Raw genomic sequence first — 18585 nt, forward strand, 5'->3', positions numbered from 1 at the left:
TTGTATCAAAATTAGTCGAGAATTCCCTGCCTCAAGTTAAGAACCGTGTTTTGAAAGTAGAAAGTACATGGCAAGCAAATACGCCGTCCCAAATGTTACAAATGTTACAGTACCATCAGAATAGAATTAGGGAAGAACAAGATCACGAACAGAGACGTATGAAAGATACGAAAATGAAAATGTTAGTTGCTCAGTCAGTTCCAGCTGAAGGTCAGAAAAGGGGTATGACACAGTCTAATAATACGGCGGCTCCCGTCAAAGGGACATGCAACTATTGTAAACAGCCAGGTCACTATGTGAATGAATGTACAGTTCTGAAACACAATATAGCAACAGGAAAAACTAAAGAGAGACCACGTCAGCCTAGACAGGACCAGGTCCAACATCAGGTTCAGCAAAATATTCCACAGAACGTACAGCCTATGCCTGCTCCACAACAGACAGTACAGACAGTAGCGGTACCACATCCCCAGCCCATTGCCGCGACACAGCAAGTTTCACAGCAGATGTACCAGTATGCACAATCTGATTACCCCGACTATCAACGATACTCATGAAACAGCCTAGAGAGGGAGGTTGGCTTGCCTCTCATTGAAGTTCCGGTAGATCAAGAGGGTCCTTATGTACATAGTCAAGTATTAGGAAAAGATAGAAAGTTTTTGATTGACACAGGGGCAAGTCGAACAACAATAAGTCACGACGAGGTTCCAGGGGCACCCCTCTCAGGCTCACAGAATGTTTCCCTTGGATTTTCAGGACAGCCTATTGTTAATGAAGTATCGAAACCTGTTCCCCTAGCAGTTGGTCCATTGTCACGTACTACAGACCTATTGCTCACGAAGTCATGTCCAGAAAACTTGTTAGGTATCAAAACACTGAAAGCTCTAGGGGCTGTGATATGTTGTTCTCCGGAAGGAGTTAGACTGTTTTTGCGTGACTTTAAGGGTCACTATGTATTACGAGATTTTGATGTCAGATTGAAAAATGTACCAGAACATTTGTGGGCGCAAGGCCCAACTGATGTAGGTTGTATGCACATTACACCATATCGAGTTACACTCAAGCCAGGAGTTGTACTACCCCGAATCCGACAATACAAGTTACCACCCGATGCTGTAGTGGCTTTACTGGAAATCATTGAAGAGCTCATTGCACAGGGAGTGGTTGTAGAAACCGACTCCAATCTATGTAATTCCCCTATCATTCCGATTCTTAAACGTACTGACCCGAATGCACCTCCAGTTTATCGGTTGGTGATTGATTTACGAGAATTAAATAAATGCATTGTACCACAGTATCCTGTGGTCCCAGACATCTCATCATATTGACTGCTATTGATTCAGAGGCGACGTTCTTTACTGTAATTGACCTCAAGAACGCCTTCTTCAGTGTCCCCATTGATACGGAGAGCCAATATCTTTTCGGATTCTGTTTAAATGGCCGTAGCTTCAAATTTGCACGCGCACCTCAAGGATTCACAGAAAGCCCCAGCATCTACAGCCAAGCATTGAAAAGACAACTTGACAGTATTCACATGCCAGTTAACACTGCCCTACTCCAGTACGTCGATGATCTGTTGATCACCGCCCGTAGCGAACCTGAATGTGAACAAGCATCACTGACGGTTTTGCATTTCTTGGCTGACAAGGGACACAAGGTGTCCCCTTCAAAGTTACAATTCTGTGTTCAGCAAGTGGTGTACCTTGGGCACTTGCTGTCCAAGAGGGGGAGACAGCTAACACCTGACCGCATTCAGTTAATTGCACACTTACCGCAACCCAAGACACAAAAGGAAGTGCGGGCCTTCATTGGCCTCACCTCTTACTGCAGACAATGGATTCCCCAGTACGCATTTCTAGCCAAGCCACTCATACAGCTGACAACACAGGAGGCAGCGACTTCGACTGTCCTCCCTTGGACTCAGGAACACACACAGGCTTTTGATGAATTAAAGAAAGCATTATGTCAAGCACCAGTTTTAGCAACACCATGTTACAGCAAACCTTTTACACTTTTCGTTACAGAACGTGATGGCACAGCATTATCTGTCCTCACACAAGACCAAGCAGGTTCACATAAGCCGTGTGCTTATTTTTCGAGTACATTAGACCCAGTAGCCCAGGCCCTGCCTGCGTGCTTAAAATCAGTTGCAGCGACAGCCTTAGCAATCCGACAAAGTGATTCCATAGTGTTAGGACATCCCCTGACAGTGCAAGTTCCACACTCTGTGGAAGTTCTTTTAAACAGAACACAGACTCAACACTTGACTATAGCACGACTGACAGGTTATGAATTGACATTGTTCCAGCCACACATAGAAATCAGACGCTGCAATATACTTAATCCTGCCACATTGTTACCCTCGAACATAACAGATCCAGCTCCACATGACTGTATAGAGATCATTAATGCAGTAACAAAGCCCCGACGAGACTTGACAGATGTTGCACTGACTAACCCAGACCTGACACTTTATGTGGATGGTTCATGTATGAGAACAAGCACAGGAGAATTAGTGGCCGCATATGCAGTGACCACTGAAACTGAAGTCAAAGAAACACATCGTATTGATACACTGTCTGCTCAAGCTGCAGAGCTCATTGCTCTGACTCGAGCCTGTATAGTAGCCAAGAACAGGAATGTTAACATATACACAGATTCACGTTATGCATTTGGAGTCGTACACGACTTCGGTGTACTCTGGCAAGAAAGAGGTTTCTTGACCTCTCACGGAGCCAAGATCCAGCATGGTCCCCTCATTCAAGCATTATTAGAAGCAATACATTTGCCATCAGCCATAGCTATCATGAAGTGCAAGGCACATACTAAAGTTACAGATACTATTTCCCAGGGTAACGACCTGGCCGATCGAACCGCGAAACACACAGCTCTGACTCATACACATGCAGCTGATATGACAAAGACAATAGTTCCGACACCGACACATTGCATGACAGTTAAGGATCCCGCACTAGATGTAATTGACATACAGACACATGCTACTCCAGACGAAATAAAGAAATGGACTGAACTAGGAGGGATCCAGACAGACCAGGGATGGATGACGAAGGGAAAAGCCACATGGTTTCTCCCCGACTCTATGGTTCAAGTTATGATTAACACCGCACACAGCCCAGCACACTTAGGAGAAAAAGCCATGTTAGACAGTTTACAGAATCTCTGGTACAATAAACATTTACGAGCAGCAGCAAAACAGAAAGTGCGTACTTGCATGATCTGTTGTCAGTTCAACCCAGGTAAAAGCATTCCTGTAGAGCAAGGTGGATTCAATCCTCCCGATTACCCTTTTGAAGTCCTCCAGATGGATTATATCCAGATGGAACGATGTCGAGGATTCAAATACGTCCTCCTAGTTGTATGTGCACTTTCCCGTTGGACAGAAGCATATCCAGTCCCAGATTACACTGCTCCGACCACTGCCAAACAGTTGGTTCGTGAATTCTTCCCACGGTACGGTTTGCCTCGTGTCGTGTACTCAGATAACGGTCAGCCATTCTCGTCCGAGCTAATGAAGCAGGTATCACTCCTGCTTGGATATCAGTGGAAATTCCACTGCGTCCGACATCCCGAGGCAGCAGGCCTCGTGGAACGCCACAATCAGACACTGAAAACACGTCTTGCTAAGATTTGTGCCGAGAAAGGGGTAGACTGGATAGTCGCCTTGCCAGTTGCATTGTTTTACATGAGAATGGTCGCACACTCTAGAACAGGGCTATCCCCGTACGAGGTGGTCTTTGGTAGGCCACCGAATATGTGGGGGATGCCTCTGCCTCGTAAGATCACAGATGTTGACTGTAATATGCTGACAGATTACCTTGCTTCCTTGATGTCTGCACTACAATCATGTCGTTCACAGGTGGCTGCAGCCTTTCCCGACAACACCGAGGTGAAGCCACACGGGATCGTCACTGGTGATCACGTCTTTATCCGGAATTTCGACAGGAGGAGTCCGCTGGAGCCCCGCTGGCAGGAGCCGAAGCTTGTTTTATTAACCACAAGGACAGCAGTGAAGGTGGAGGGCCGCAAGGGCTGGCTCCACTCGAGTCATATCAAAAAATATCATGGACTGCCGCCAGAGACAGACTCCCAGCCCTGCCCCATTCCAGAGACTGATACTAAACTCCCCCTGGTAGAGAAAACTCCTCAGCAGGAATATCGATTGAAATTAAGGTCTAGCAAGTCAGACAGTTTAATTGTTTAAGTCCTCCCCTAGGTGAAGCGGTTAGACAGGTTCCTGACATGTACAAGTTAGACCCCAATAGAGAGAGAGATAGACAGAAACAGCTCAAGAAACGAGAATATTGTAAATCTCTCCGTAGTCACTGCATCGTGACATTATTGATTATGTTTTTTCTGAGTCTTACGATTATTGCTGCAAGTTTATTATTACACATGTACTTTCCTATTTCCATACATGCACATTTTTTTCCAAATAGCACTGTCGAGCATACATTCAGTGAATTGCCCCCGCACGAGTTATCTTACCGGCTTGCGCTGCGCAACAATACTTTTATCAGTATGTTACATCATTCCCATCAGACCAGCAATGCTACCAATTGTTGGATATGTGGCCGACTCCCTCCCTATCAGAAATACAAGGGAGTCCTGCCCCTCTTCCCGTATCCGTTCACACATAATGGTTCCTGTGGTGCCTGGTTTAGTTTAATAAATTCCTTAGATTCTGATTCCATAGTCTACCAAGGCGATTGGGTATGGGGAAATCTGAACACAGTTATGCATAAAGCATGTTACCCTAACAAGGAGGGTCTTCCACAAAGGACAGGGACCGATCTAGAAAATGAAGTATATGGATTAGGTAATTATACACTTAACCTCATGATTCTGAATGTCCAGTCCGATACAGGACCAGACTTACCCTCTATGTCAGTGTTACCAGTCAAAGGCGAATTATGTGTCAGAAAGAATGGTTCAGTACACCTAGGTCATAGTAAATGTACTACTGTGATCGAATTCAGTGATAAAGGCAAGTCTACATTCAAAGCTACCCGCCATTCCTATTTCATTTGTGGTCATACAGCCTATATACGTTTGCCACTAGATTGGGATGGGACATGTTACATTGCATTCCTTCTGCCACCTGTTTTTCTAGCTCCACCTGATTATCATAAGAACTCCCGTCTAGTACCTAATAGACCCAAGAGAGAACTCCCGATTGTCGACTATACTGAAACGGCATGGGAACGATACATAGATTTCAATAAAGGTTTCTTTCCCTATTTAGGAGCTATCTTCAATAGCAAATCAATACGTCACTTGACCAGAACCCTTGAAGCAGTGGTAAATGAAACTACTTCCGCCCTAGGCAACTTAACAGAGGAACAGTCTGCTATGAGACTTGTTGTTCTTCAAAATCGTCTTGTTCTTGACGTCATCCTGGCCGATAGGGGCGGAGCCTGTAGAGTCATCGGATCGAGTTGCTGTGTTTTCATTCCAGAAAACGCACCGTCAGTATATAGAGCCATAACTCGTCTCCATAAGATTGCAAGTCAGATACACCAGAATCCAGGCACCTGGACTTGGTCCGGTTGGTTCTGGAGCGTGTTATCAGCCTGGGGATGGAAAGTCCTATCCTTCCTCGGAATAGCCCTTCTCATAGTATTCAGTTGTTGCCTATGTATACAGTGTGGGCCAGCGATTTGCGGCTTGTGCGCCACATCATGTTTTCCTCACCCAAGTCCACGTTCTAAATCCAGCCTGAAAAAGGAAGAGCAAATGATGTTATATGAACAAATTGATGGACTAATGAAGATTGATATATCATGAAGGGTCCGTAGGGGACAAGGAGGGAATGAGGTAATTTGAATTTTTATGGTCAGGAAATGTCCCCTAACGTGAACCCCACCGGCTCCATGTACGAGCTTAAAGTGCATGTAACTTCCCTCCTCGACCAGTTATGAAGACGCAAATACATTTGCGTCCAACGTTAACATGTCCTCTTTCAGATCCACCATGAATGGATTGATAATTCAGTTCCTAAGTATGCCTTGCCAACGTCTTTTCATGGCGCACTTTCACGTTTTCCTAGCCCTGCAGAGCTAGGCCCTGATTTCTGCCATCGAGCCCTTTCTGCTTTCTGCCTCCTGAAAGCTGCAACGTGGGATACATCCCTGACCTCTGTCCTACTCCCTGCGTGGCGAGCGGTGCCCGGCTCGGCCTGCTTGACTGCCAAAAACAGTATTTTGCTTCCAAGTTATCAGTATAGCCGAGCTCAGCTCCTCGAAAACACATTCCAGTCTAGCAGAATAGATAAACAATCCCCCCGGCTGCAGAGCAAAGGGCCCGGCCTTTCTGTCTCCATGCAAGTAATTCATTGCTCCCGTTACCATGGTAGGCCCATGGCCCCTCGCATTACACGCAGACACGTAGTCACATATGCACGCATTAATAGTCAGTATAGAGTAGCCTCTGCCCAAGAGACCTTTTCCTTCTAGATAATATAGTTCCCCAAACACAAGATATCAGATATGATTTAGGAACGAGTCGATCTGACATGCCAGACTTCTGTCTCTTTCCTCTAGTGCTAAATGTCAAGTCCCCTGCACCCTCCAGCCTCACGTCAGTCACACGTCATGCTGCTGCGCGCGCATCCTTGCTACAGATTTCTGCTGACACTGCAAGATTCCTCTATGAATCCACCCACTTGTGACACTTTCATGTGACGTTTCTAGCACACACCTCTGTGTACGCCCTCGTGCACGCCTTTCTGTTACGCACATGTGTTCTTATCTCGTTTCTCTCAGCTGTTACGCCTTCTGTATCCATCACCATTATATGCATTGACTATATATATTGTACTCTGTTAATAAAGTATTGTCTATCCCTTCCTGATCCTTAATGGTGAAAGGAACATGATACCATGGTTCGAGCCATTCCATTTTAATAATAATAATAATACTGTGTTTTATAGAGCGCGAACAGCTACCTCACGAGGAGGTGTCCCGGCGCTAGAAGAACCACAGAGGTCCAGGGGCAGAAGTGGAAGACCTAGCGAGGCTGGGAAAAGAGCCAAGTCTTTAGCAACTTCTTAAAGCAAGGTTCAGATGGAGCCTGCTGGATTGCTTGAGGTAGGGAGTTCCACAAAGCAGAGACGTTTGCTGAAAAGGTACGACCGCCAAGGCGTGCCTTTTTAGCTCGTGGGACAACCAGTTGGATACGGTCGTTTGACCGTAATGCACGGCTTTGGGAATACCTTGGAAGGCGTTTTTTTAGGTAGAGTGGGCAGGAGCCATGCAAAGATCTAAACGCAAGCGTCAGGGCTTTGAATTTTATCCGGTTGGCCACAGGGAGCCAGTGCAGGGTTCGAAGATGCGGGGAGACTGACTGCTTGAGAGGAATTCGCAGTAGCAGCCTCGCAGCCGCATTTTGAACTACCTGCAGTTTATGGGTTAGGAATTTTGGGAGGCCCAGGTATAGACCATTGGCGTAGTCCAGCCGTGAAGTGACAGTTGCATGGACTACCATTTTCCTGCAGCTCTCGGGTAGAAGTTTAAGAAATTTTCGGAGGTTTCTTAATTTACTTAGGCAGCAGCCGGCCACTTGTTGGATATGGGAAGTAAAAGACATTTTATCATCCCATCTCACTCCAAGGTTTTTTGCCGAATGACTGGGCAGGGGTGAGGGGCCCATCTCCACCGGCCACCATAGCTCTGGGGCGGGGACAGGACCCTTACCGAAGAAGATGACTTCGGTTTTATTGGCATTTAGTTTTAGTTTGTTAGTATTCATCCAGTGTGCGATGTCCTGGAGACAGCCTTTAAAGTTTGCGAAGGATTCCTGTGTCATCTCAGAGTAAGGAAATACCAACTGGGTGTCGTCGGCATAAGAAATTGCCTTGACACCCCAGTTGGCAATTAGCGTAAAGAGGGGGGCCAGGTAGATATTGAATAAGAGAGGGCTGAGGGCCGAGCCCTGCGGGACTCCACAGTTGAGGGTTTTAGGTGTGGAGGAGATCGTCCCGAGTGCCACCTTCTGCGTTCTCTGAGATAGATAGGAGTTAATCCACCTCAGCGCGTGGTCTTGAATGCCTATCTCTGCCAGCCGGCTGAGTAATCTGGCGTGGTCCACCGTGTCGAAGGCGGCCGACAGATCCAGGAGTACCAGCATAGCTGAACTTCCTGCATCCATCGACCACCTCACTGACTCGGCTACCTCTAGGAGCGCTGTTTCTGTACTGAAACCGGGCCGAAAGCCAGATTGAGTTTCATGGAGAATGTTGCTGGTTTCCACAAATTTACTCAATTGGCGTTGTATCACTTTTTCCAGCATTTTTCCCGGTGCGGCTAGAAGGGATATTGGGCGGAGGTTCGTCAGGTCATCTGGGTCCCCGTTTGGTTTTTTCTTTAGGGGGAGGAGCGTGGCATGCTTCCAGACGTCAGGGAAGATTCCTGACGTAATGGAAGAATTCCAGATACTTTGAAGTGTGGGCGCTACAGAGTCCGCTATGGTGCTCCATAGTTTAGCCGGACAGGGGTCATCAGGGGAACCGGATTTACAGCGGCTGAGCTCTTGTCTCACCTCGTTCAGAGGGATATACGCGAACTGGGTGAGGGTTTCTTCTGTCTCGCCATTGTTCGCGGTGTCCTGTTTCACAGTATTTATTACTGGACCAAAGGAGTCATATACTTTCTTGATTTTATGGTCGAAGTATTCTGAAATTTGCTCGCAAAGTAATGGTGTGGGGGTAACCTCTCTTTCAATGCATTGAGGTTTGAGGAAGGCCTGTACTACTTTGAAAACTTGTTTGCTGGATTGTTCTGCCTGTCTAATCGAGTCCGCATAGAAGCGCTTTTTATTATTCCTAATGGCTTTCCGGAATTTTTTTGATGCATCCTTATATCTAGTTTTTTCTTCTAGACCGTAGTTTTCTCTCCAGAGTCTTTCCAGTTTTTTACAAGCCGCTTTCTCCTCTCTAAGTTCCTGCGTGAACCAGGGAGCTGAGGGGGATTCTCTTTTTGATAGAGCCCGAGAGGCAGGGGCAATAGAGGAAACCATCCCTCCTATCCATTCATTGAGTAGTACAGCATCCATATTGGGATTATTTGTCAAGGGGGGGGTGGTTCGCGCCAGAGCCGGGAACATAGCCTCGGGGGTCAGTTTTTTCCATTGTCTTTTCATAAAGTAGCATTTACTTGACGCCTTGATATCGCTTCGAATGTTCAGAGTGAATGGGATAAGTGAATGATCTGACCATATCAGAGGGAGAGGATTTTCAGGCCGCACATCCTTGATATTAGCAAAGATGAGATCAATCGTATGGCCCCCAGTATGTGTGGGGCCCTCATTGATCAGTCTGAGGCCGGCCGCGTCTAACGTTGTTCGGAGTGTCTCTGCCATGGCACAGTCTGCTTTATCCATGTGGATATTAAAATCACCTACCACTAAAAAAAGGGGGTGAAGGAGTGAGCTCTGTACTATTGTGTCTAATAGGGTAGTGAGGATGGGATCCGCGCTGGCCGGGGGGCGATATATCACTAGCCCTGCTAGTGAGAGCTGAGGGCCTACTTGGAAGCAGAAGTGAAGACCTTTAATTCCTTGAATAGTCGTGGCAGCCGAGGATGTCAGTACTAGATGCTCTTTGAAAATAATCGCTACGCCACCGCCTCTTTTTGTCCCAGGCCGGTTGGCGAGGCATATTTTAAATCCCGGAGGGATAGCCAGAGCGGTAGAGGTCAGGTTGTCCTCTTTGATCCATGTTTCAGTTAGGAACAGGATATCCCAATCCTGCTCTTCTAGTAAGAGCCAGATCTCATCAGTGTGTTTGACGAGGGATCTACAATTGAGTAGGCCCGCTTTGATGTTAGTTTGAGGAGGGGATTTAGGGTTGGGATATATTGCGGGGGCAGCGCTGTCGAATGTTATCCCACAGTTGCTACAAGTTTGGACGGGGTCAAAAGTTGTTGGGTCTATAGAGTGAAGGCAACAATTGGATGGTAAGTTGAATGCCTTTAAGTCCTCACCTGACCATACTATCTGTCCTCCAGATGTACCGTTTTTGGCAGCATGTCTGGCCCCGGCCGCAGTCTGGTCGCGGACGGGCGCAGACGGGCTTGCCTTAGGCGCGCCTTCGGCGCGCAGACGGCGCTCCCGCTGCGCTCGTCCGCTGCTCTTCCTGTGCATGCACATTTGTAGGTGGTAGGGAGGTGTGGCCTCAAGTGGGCGTGTCCGTCGAGCGCGCCGGCTCTAATGGCGGCCGCTATGACAACAGGGCAAGCTCAACAGCGTCTGCACCGCTGTGTGTAACAAAGAGGTCGTTGGCAAGGAATTAAAAGCAGTTTTTGCACAGGTAAATACGTGACACCACACAATGATATTTTTTTAAAATTGGTTTTGCCAGTGATAGATGCGAGTACCGCCAGCTCCCGGCTTCCGCCTCAGGACTGGGTCTGTGTTCTAATCGTTGCGCTGAAGATCAGCGTTTAAGTAGGAATGCGGAAGGGGCGTGGCCTCAAGTGGGCGTGTCCGTCGAGCGCGCCGGCTCTAATGGCGGCCGCTATGACAACAGGGCAAGCTCAACAGCGTCTGCACCGCTGTGTGTAACAAAGAGGTCGTTGGCAAGGAATTAAAAGCAGTTTTTGCACAGGTAAATACGTGACACCACACAATGATATTTTTTAAAAGTTGGTTTTGCCAGTGAAAGATGCGAGTACCGCCAGCTCCCGGCTTCCGCCTCAGGACTGGGTCTGTGTTCTAATCGTTGCGCTGAAGATCAGCGTTTAAGTAGGAATGCGGAAGGGGCGTGGCCTCAAGTGGGCGTTTTATGGAATAAAACCTTTATAACTCAGATACCACGGACTCTGCCTCTCATTTCCGATTGAGTTATTTTATTGAACTTTACCGCATAGAAATTCCGACGGTAAATATTTATTTACCACAGTATGGTTGCTTTTGACCTACAAATGGAGAGGCTTATTTACAAGCCCACTACGTCGCCAGTGCATCATTTTTATTGACGCAGCAGCAGCACAATGGGCTTCCCCATATTTACAAGGCCATTTACACTCTGGTTGACTTTTTATGACCTTGTAAAAATGGTTCTCTTTCACACATAACTCTGCGGGAAGGGGCTCCATGGATATTGCAAAGCATTATCCTTGAAACTTGACGCATTCCCAGATTTACAACTTTTACTGAAACTGGTAATGCTTCAGAATTCTAAGCCTCCTCATGGGAGGTGTAAGGTGGCACAACAAGGAGAAATACTTTTATTTCTTCTTGCTTTTTCCTCTTTCTATGTGTGCTGCATTCTGCAGCACAAAAAGAAAGAGGAAAAGTAATGTAATTATTGTTTTTGTGCAGGAAGGTGTCCTACACACATATATGCCCTTGCTACACAGGCTGCAATAAACCCTGGTAGTTGGAGAGTCTTTTTGTAGGTCTAAGAGGCCCTGGGCCTTCGAAACTTCCCTCCAATTGCTCCAGCCCCTAAGGAATATACCCAATGTGTTAAATGGCTAAACCAACCCTAATTGCCCAACAGGCTGCTCCGTGCATTAAGGATCTTGTACCTGGCCTCCATTTCTACCTCAGCATCAGCCTGGAATGAAGGCACTGCACCTCCTGCAGGCTTGTCTTCTCTATCAGTCTACAGCCAATCCCCACCCCCACCTGTGGATTATGGCACTTTCAAGTCCCTCCACAAAATGAAGAAGGAAGAAGAAATATAATTGCAGTGCAGTGTATTAACGTTTCTTTTAGTGTGAATGGACGCTGGCACACTGGCCTGGGCTTTAGGGTGCACTGGGGAGTTCCTGAATGTTAAAACAAGCCATGGGCAGTCATTGCCCCTTTCACCTTCATATTAAATACACTGCTGTTGATGGAGCATCAGGCAATTGTCCACATTCTGGCAATAGAAGGAAAACTCAATAGTAGTCTCATGGGGGCATATTACCAAGGCAGGCGAAATTAAATTATCGCCGCTTTTGCTGCCGTTTTCGGCCGCAAAGCAGGATACTTTCATCGCCCTATTAGCAAGCTGTCGCTAACATTAGTTAGCGGCAGCTTTTAGGTGATAGTGAGTAGTTTGGGGCCCGCTTTGCATGTCAGCAATATGTATCGCTAATGACATGCAAAGTGGGCGTAACCAACCTGTTAGCGACTGAAAGCAGTCGCTAACATCGCTATCGCCTATTATCATCGCAGGCGTAGCGATTAAAATATTTGTGCTAAGCGCGAATACCGCCAAATCCTAATGCCTGCTCAGACCACTTCTTAGCCTGTATATCCAAAGGGATGTGGACATTCAGGTTAAGTCCCTATTAGCGATAATGCCTGAATATCACCAGATATTTTATTGCTTTGGAGATAAACGTTGCTAATAGCACGTTATCTCTGCGATAAAATCCGGCGATAAAAAAAATGTCTCTAAGCTTATTTAGCGATAAATATCGCTAGTTGTTGATAATATGCCCCATGGTTTCTCTCCAGCTCACAATTTAACTCACCACTTAGACCAAAGGCTCAAACATAGATTTGTCACCTCATGTAAGGAGACATTTTGAAACCTTTGACCTAGTCACAACTCCAGTACCACATCAATTCCTTATTTACCTGCATTCTTGTCTGGTGGAGGCTAGGAGCAAAAGGAACTTGCCGTCACTCAAAATAAGAGCCAAGCAGTTGTCTCTCTGTGCCCCCATCGGCAGCTTGGGCATTTCATTGATTTCCTTTCCATCCAGGATGGCATTGCAGTTGCTGTGCAGAGAGATTTCCAGATCCGGTGGTGAGAGGGTGTCCCGACAAATTTGCAGGCTGCCCTCTACGGAGAGGTAGAGAAACTTTTCTTTCCATTGCTTAAAGACAAACCCACCTGTAAGCAAATCAATACATTGTCTCAGAAGCATGTTTAAAAAAGGAAAGCTAATTAAACCTGATTTCACAATTTGTTTTGTAATGAAGTTTTAGACCCTGATTATAAGTGATTCAGAAAATTCTATTCCCCACATAATCCTGTATGTACAAGGGTCAGAATTCTGAGTTGCCTGAACTTTATCACATCTAGAAATTATTGGGTGTGATATAGTCTGCATCCTCCAGATAAACTGCAGCAGGTTGACCTGCCGGGATTTTTATTCTTTCAATTCATAATTTATTTGGACCATAAATATCTTAAAACACATATATATGCATAAAAACATATTTGGGCATATGAATATTGATAACATCACAATTATATGCATACAACCTATTTATAAAATAAAATGTGCAATTACTCACAATTTCCCACTTCATTCCTAATCACAGTAGCCTCTTTTACGAACTATTGCACGACAAAACAAAACAGTATAAAAGACCTCTCTTGGGCCAGTATAAAATTACAGAAAAAGAACATGCATAGCAGTTTGAATGGACTCATTATCACAAGAGCAACAAAGATTGGTTTCTAGAGCCTCCACTTTCAGAAAACGAAGCATGCCAGCTAGCAGCATACCTACTCTAAAATGTTTCATATCTTAAGCAGCTGGGATCCAGTATAAACAAGTACAATCCAGTTGGAATACAATGGGGCGTATTTACAAGGACATTGGGCCACAGGAACATCAATTTTAATGATGTTCCTGCTGTGCAATGCCCTGCTCCATATTTACAAGGTGGTGTTATGCCACTTAATGTGGCCCTTAATGCCCCTTAACGCTGCAAAGGGGCAGGCAATGGGTGTTACTGTGTGCATTCCACTGCAATGCACAAGTTACTTACCTTCGGTAACGATATATCTGTAAGAAACAGTAGTTAGTATTAGATTCCTTACCTTAGAATATCCCTAGGCGTTAGACTGGATCCGGAAACTTTTGCGTAGCAGTACCCTTGCGCGTCGGTAGGCGTCGTTTGCGGCTCCGCGTCCGTCGTTCGCGTCGTTGGTGCAGGGATGACGTCGCCGGAGTACTTAGACGCCGCCCTCGTGCGCTGACTTCAGTTCTTATACACAGTTGTTCCGCGCCAGAAACGCAGAGCAATGATAAAAACCAACACTGGTGCCATGAAACTAGGGCCCTGAAAGGGGTGAACCTTAACCCTAGATATCGGTTGGAAGAATGGGGAGGATGGATGGGGCGGTAAGGAATCTAATACTAACTACTGTTTCTTACAGCTATATCGTTAGCGAAGGTAAGTAACTTTTGCATTTGAAAGAAACAGGTTAGTATTAGATTACTTACCTTAAAATAGATACCCCAGCAACTGCGAACCAATGATCACACCAGAAGTCCTGGAGAACGGAACAGCCAAAGAAGCCATCTCTCCGGACTTGGTTGTCCAGGCAGTGGTGTCTTGCAAACGTGTGCAGCAGGGCCCACATAGCTGGCTGACAGATGTCCTGCAAGGGGACTTCCCGAGCCAGGGAAGTAGTAGCCGCCGTGGCCCGAGTGGAGTGGGCCCTCAGCCCAACAGGAGGCTCCTTTTAGCCAAAGAATAGCACACCTTGATGCACAAGACAACCCATCGAGAGATGGTCCGTTTGTGCCCTGCCCGTCCTTTCTTAGCGCCCACGTAACCAACAAAGAGTTGGTAATCCACCCGGAACTGGCGTGTGCGATCCAGATAGTATGAGAGTGCACGTTTTGGGTCCAGACGGTGGAGCCTCTCTTCCTCTTTTGAGGGATGCCGAGGCGGAAAGAAGGTGGGCAAGGTGAGGGACTGCCCGATGTGGAATGCTGTGACTACCTTGGGCAGGAAAGAGGGTCGCGCCGCAACACAACTTTGTCCGGATGGACAGAAAGGAAAGGAGGTTGAGAAGAAAGGGCCTGGAGCTCACTCACTCTTCTGGCAGAGGTGATGGCAACCAGGAATGCAGTCTTAAGAGTAAGGAGACGAAGAGCACAGTTATGAAGTGGCTCAAAGGGAATGCACATCAGATAAGTCAGAACAAGGTTCAAGTCCCACTGAGGCATAACGAAAGGAACACGGGGAAACATATGAGTGATGCCCTTCAATAACCTATTGACAACCGGGGACTTGCACAAAGAAGGCTGATCAGGTAGCCGTAAGAAGGTGGAAAGGGCAGAAACGTAGCCCTTGATAGTGGCCAGAGCAGAGCTCTGCTGGACAAGAGAGAGAAGAAAGAGGAGAACCTCTGAAAGGGGGGCAGAGAGTGGATCCACAGCCTTTGCTGTGCACCATGCCACAAATTCGTTCCACCTGCAGGCGTATACCGATTTTGTGGAGGGACGCCTGGCTGTCAGAATCACATCGCAGACTTCAGGAGGCAAGTCAAATGGCCTCAACTGTCGCCGCTCAAGCTCCACCCATGGAGGTGGAGACTGGGCAGGTTCGGGTGGAGAACCGTCCCCTTCTGCTGCGACAGAAGGTCCTCCTGAAGAGGCAGACGAATCGGGGGATCGACAGACATGCTGAGTAGCTTGAGATACCAATATCTTCGTGCCCAGTCCGGAGCCACAAGGATGACTTGGGCCCGGTTGCGTCTGATCTTCTTCAGCACTTTGGGCAGAAGTGGTATAGGCGGAAAGGCGTACAACAGACCACAACTCCACTCGCACGGAAAAGCGTCTCCAAGCGAGTGTCGCCTTGGAAATTCCAACGCGCAGAACTGATGACATTGCGCGTTCTCTTAAGGCTCTTCACACTGCTGAAAGAGGCCTTGCGCCACGTCCGTGTTCAGACGCCACTCTTGATCCATCATGCACCGGCGGCTGAGTTTGTCCGCCCTGCCGTTCAGGGAACCTGCCAGGTGTTTAACCACCAGGGTCACACCCTGATGTTCCAGCCACTGCCAGAGGCGCAGAGCCTCCTGACAGAGGTTCCACGACCCCACCCCACCCTGTTTGTTGGAGTACCACATGGCGGTGGTGTTGTCCGTGAACACCTGCACTACACTCCCCCGGACAGAGGGGAGGAATGCTTTCAGTGCAAGCCGGATCGCCCGCAGCTACAGAAGGTTGATGTGGAGCCAGGACTCTGCCAGAGACCAGAGGTCTCTGATCTCTGGCTCTCCCATGTGGCCCCCCCAGCCCAGGAGGGACACGTCCGTCACAACTATGTGCTCTGGTTGGGGCAGGGAGAGGGATCTGCCGCTGACCCTATCGCGGTCCATGAGCCACCACTGCAACTGTCATGCAGTGCCCTCCGAGATCAAGACATGGTTGGACAAGTTGCCCTGATGCTGGGCCCACTGAAACTTCAGGTCCCACTGCAGAGCCCGTATCCGTCACCTGGTGTGATTCACCAGAAGGATGCAGGAGGCCATCAGCCGCAGAAGCCGCAGCGTCAACCTGACCGAGACTTGGGATAACGGCTGAGAGATCAGAATCAGAGCCTGAATATCCTGAACCCGCTGTTCGGGAGGATAAACCCGAAACTGCACCGAGTCTAGAACCGCTCCGATGAAGAGGAGCTTCTGAGAGGGACACAGGTGTGACTTCGGCACATTGATGGAGAAACCCAGCAGGTGCAGGAGGTCAGCTGTAGTCTGGAGGTGGCTGACGACTGTCTGGGGCAAGCCCGCCTTCAACAACCAGTCGTCGAGATAGGGAAAGACTGACACCCCTGATCTGCGCAGATGGTCTGCGACCACCGCCATCACTTTTGTGAACACCCGAGGGGCACTGGTAAGGCCGAAGGGGAGCACGGTAAACTGAAAGCGCTCGTGGCCTACCCTGAACCGCAGGTAACGCCGGTGGGCCGGCAAGGCGGGGATGTGAAAATAAGCGTCCTGCAAGTCCAACGCTACCATCCAGTCTCCCGGGTCCAGGGCAGCTAAAACCTGAGCCAGTGTCAGCATCTTGAACTTCTCCTTCCGGAGGAAGCCGTTGACGTTCCGCTGGTCCAAGATAGGGCGTAGGCCCCCTTTGCCCTTCTTGGGAACCAGAAAGTAGTGGGAGTAGCAACCACATCCTACTTCTGGCTCAGGACCGTGCTTGATGGCCCCCTTGGCCAAGAGGGCCTTAACTTCCTCTCGCAGTAGATTCAAGTGATCCCTCGACACGCAGTGGTACTGTGGTGATATGGCTGGAGGGGTCGCCTCGAAGGGGAGGGAGTAGCCCCTACGGATGACTTGCATCACCCACCTGTCCGATGTGACAGTGCGCCAGTGGAGGAGGTGATGGCGAACCCTGCCCCCCACTCGCGTCACATGGGCCTGAAAGCTCAGACTAGGAGGGCTTTGAGGCGGATGCTGCAGGGGTGGATGTGGACTGGCCTCGCCATTGTCTCCGGACACCACCACAGCGGTTACCACGTCCGCAACCGCGCTGGATGTTAGTCTGCGGCCCGAGGCTGGCAGGACGTGTGGGGGCACCACTTCCTTGGCCACAAAAGGAGCGAAAGGCAGCAGTTTGCTGGCACGGGACGACAGGCCCAAGGACTTGGCCGTAGCTCTGGAATCCTTCAAGCGCTCAAGCGGACTATCTGCCTTGTCGCCAAAGAGGCGACAGCCATCAAACGGCATGTCCATAAGGGTGTTTTGGACATTACCCGAAAAGTTGGCGGACCTCAGCCAGGCGTGGTGACGAATCGCCACCGTCGTTGTCAAAGCCCTGCCTAGCGAGTCCGTTGTATCCAGCCCACACCGGATAGAATACCGAACCGCATCTCGACCCTCCGCAAGGGATTGGGTGAGTTTAGTCCGGGCCTCCTCTGGACATGTGGCAGCACGTCCGTGACCATGTCCCACAGAGAGTGGGAATAACGGCCCAAGAGGCACGTGGTGTTAACTCTCCGAAACCCCAAACTTAGTGAGGAGAACATCTTCTTACCATACTGTTCGTACCGCTTGGATTCCCGATCAGTGGGAGCAGTCGGGAATGCGACCGGGAGTTAGAGGTCTGTAGGACCAGGCTCTCGGGAGTGGGGTGGGTGGACAGGAAGCAAGGGTGGCCTGGAGCCGGGCGGTGGTGTCTGGCCATGTTTCTATCTACGGGGGGACCTGTAGTGGGCCTGGACCAAGTGCCCAGAAGAACGTCAGACAAGGCCTCATTAAACGGCAACAGTGGCTCTGAAGAGCTTGCTTGAGGTTTAAGGACCTCAGTGAGGAGGTTAGTCCTCACGGCCGGGACGGGGAGTTCAAGGGATAAGGCCTTGGCTGCCCGCGTCAACACCACACTATAAGCAGCCCCCTCCTCCGTAGCCACGGTAGGAGGGGAGACAAAACCAGTGTCTGGCGAAGTGTCCAAACCACTGGCATCCCCTAGCTCACCTGCCCAGTCCTGATAAGACTGACACTCATGTGCCAGAGGGTCCTCAGACCCCTCCCAATCCACCTCGCCACCCATCTCCTGGTACTCAGGGTCAAATGGTGGGGCCGGATCATAGAAGAAAAATTCTTCTCTCGACGTCGAATGCGGCGTCGAGCGGCGCCGCGCCGGTGTCGGAACAAGGTCAGGGGGGACCAGGGACAACGACGTCTGGGGACGGCGTCGGGGGTGACACCCTAGGGGCCAGCGCCGGCAGGGTCGTAAGGTCGACCATCTGCGACCCGGATCCGGAAGCGGATCCAGTGGGGCCCTGCGGCGCCGGGACCGAAGTCACTGGCGGCGCCGGGGCCGAAGCACCCGACGGCGCCGGGGCCGAAGTACCCGGCCCGCTTGGGCTCCC

The 18585-nt window shown here is 49.0% G+C and overlaps 1 protein-coding gene across 1 annotated transcript in view; it reads right to left on the reverse strand.

The window, feature by feature from the left end:
• LOC147692398 (uncharacterized) overlaps positions 1–18585 on the reverse strand; it is a 352032-nt gene that overhangs the window by 108320 nt on the left and 225127 nt on the right. Inside the window, exon 2 of the mRNA XM_086938616.1 lies at positions 12592–12850. Within this exon, the coding sequence (XP_086794742.1) occupies positions 12592–12850 (259 nt within the window). The remainder of the gene's footprint in view (positions 1–12591; positions 12851–18585) is intronic.

This window comes from Lissotriton vulgaris, chromosome 9, assembly GCF_964263255.1.
Source record: "Lissotriton vulgaris chromosome 9, aLisVul1.2, whole genome shotgun sequence".
Lineage (NCBI taxonomy): Eukaryota > Metazoa > Chordata > Amphibia > Caudata > Salamandridae > Lissotriton > Lissotriton vulgaris.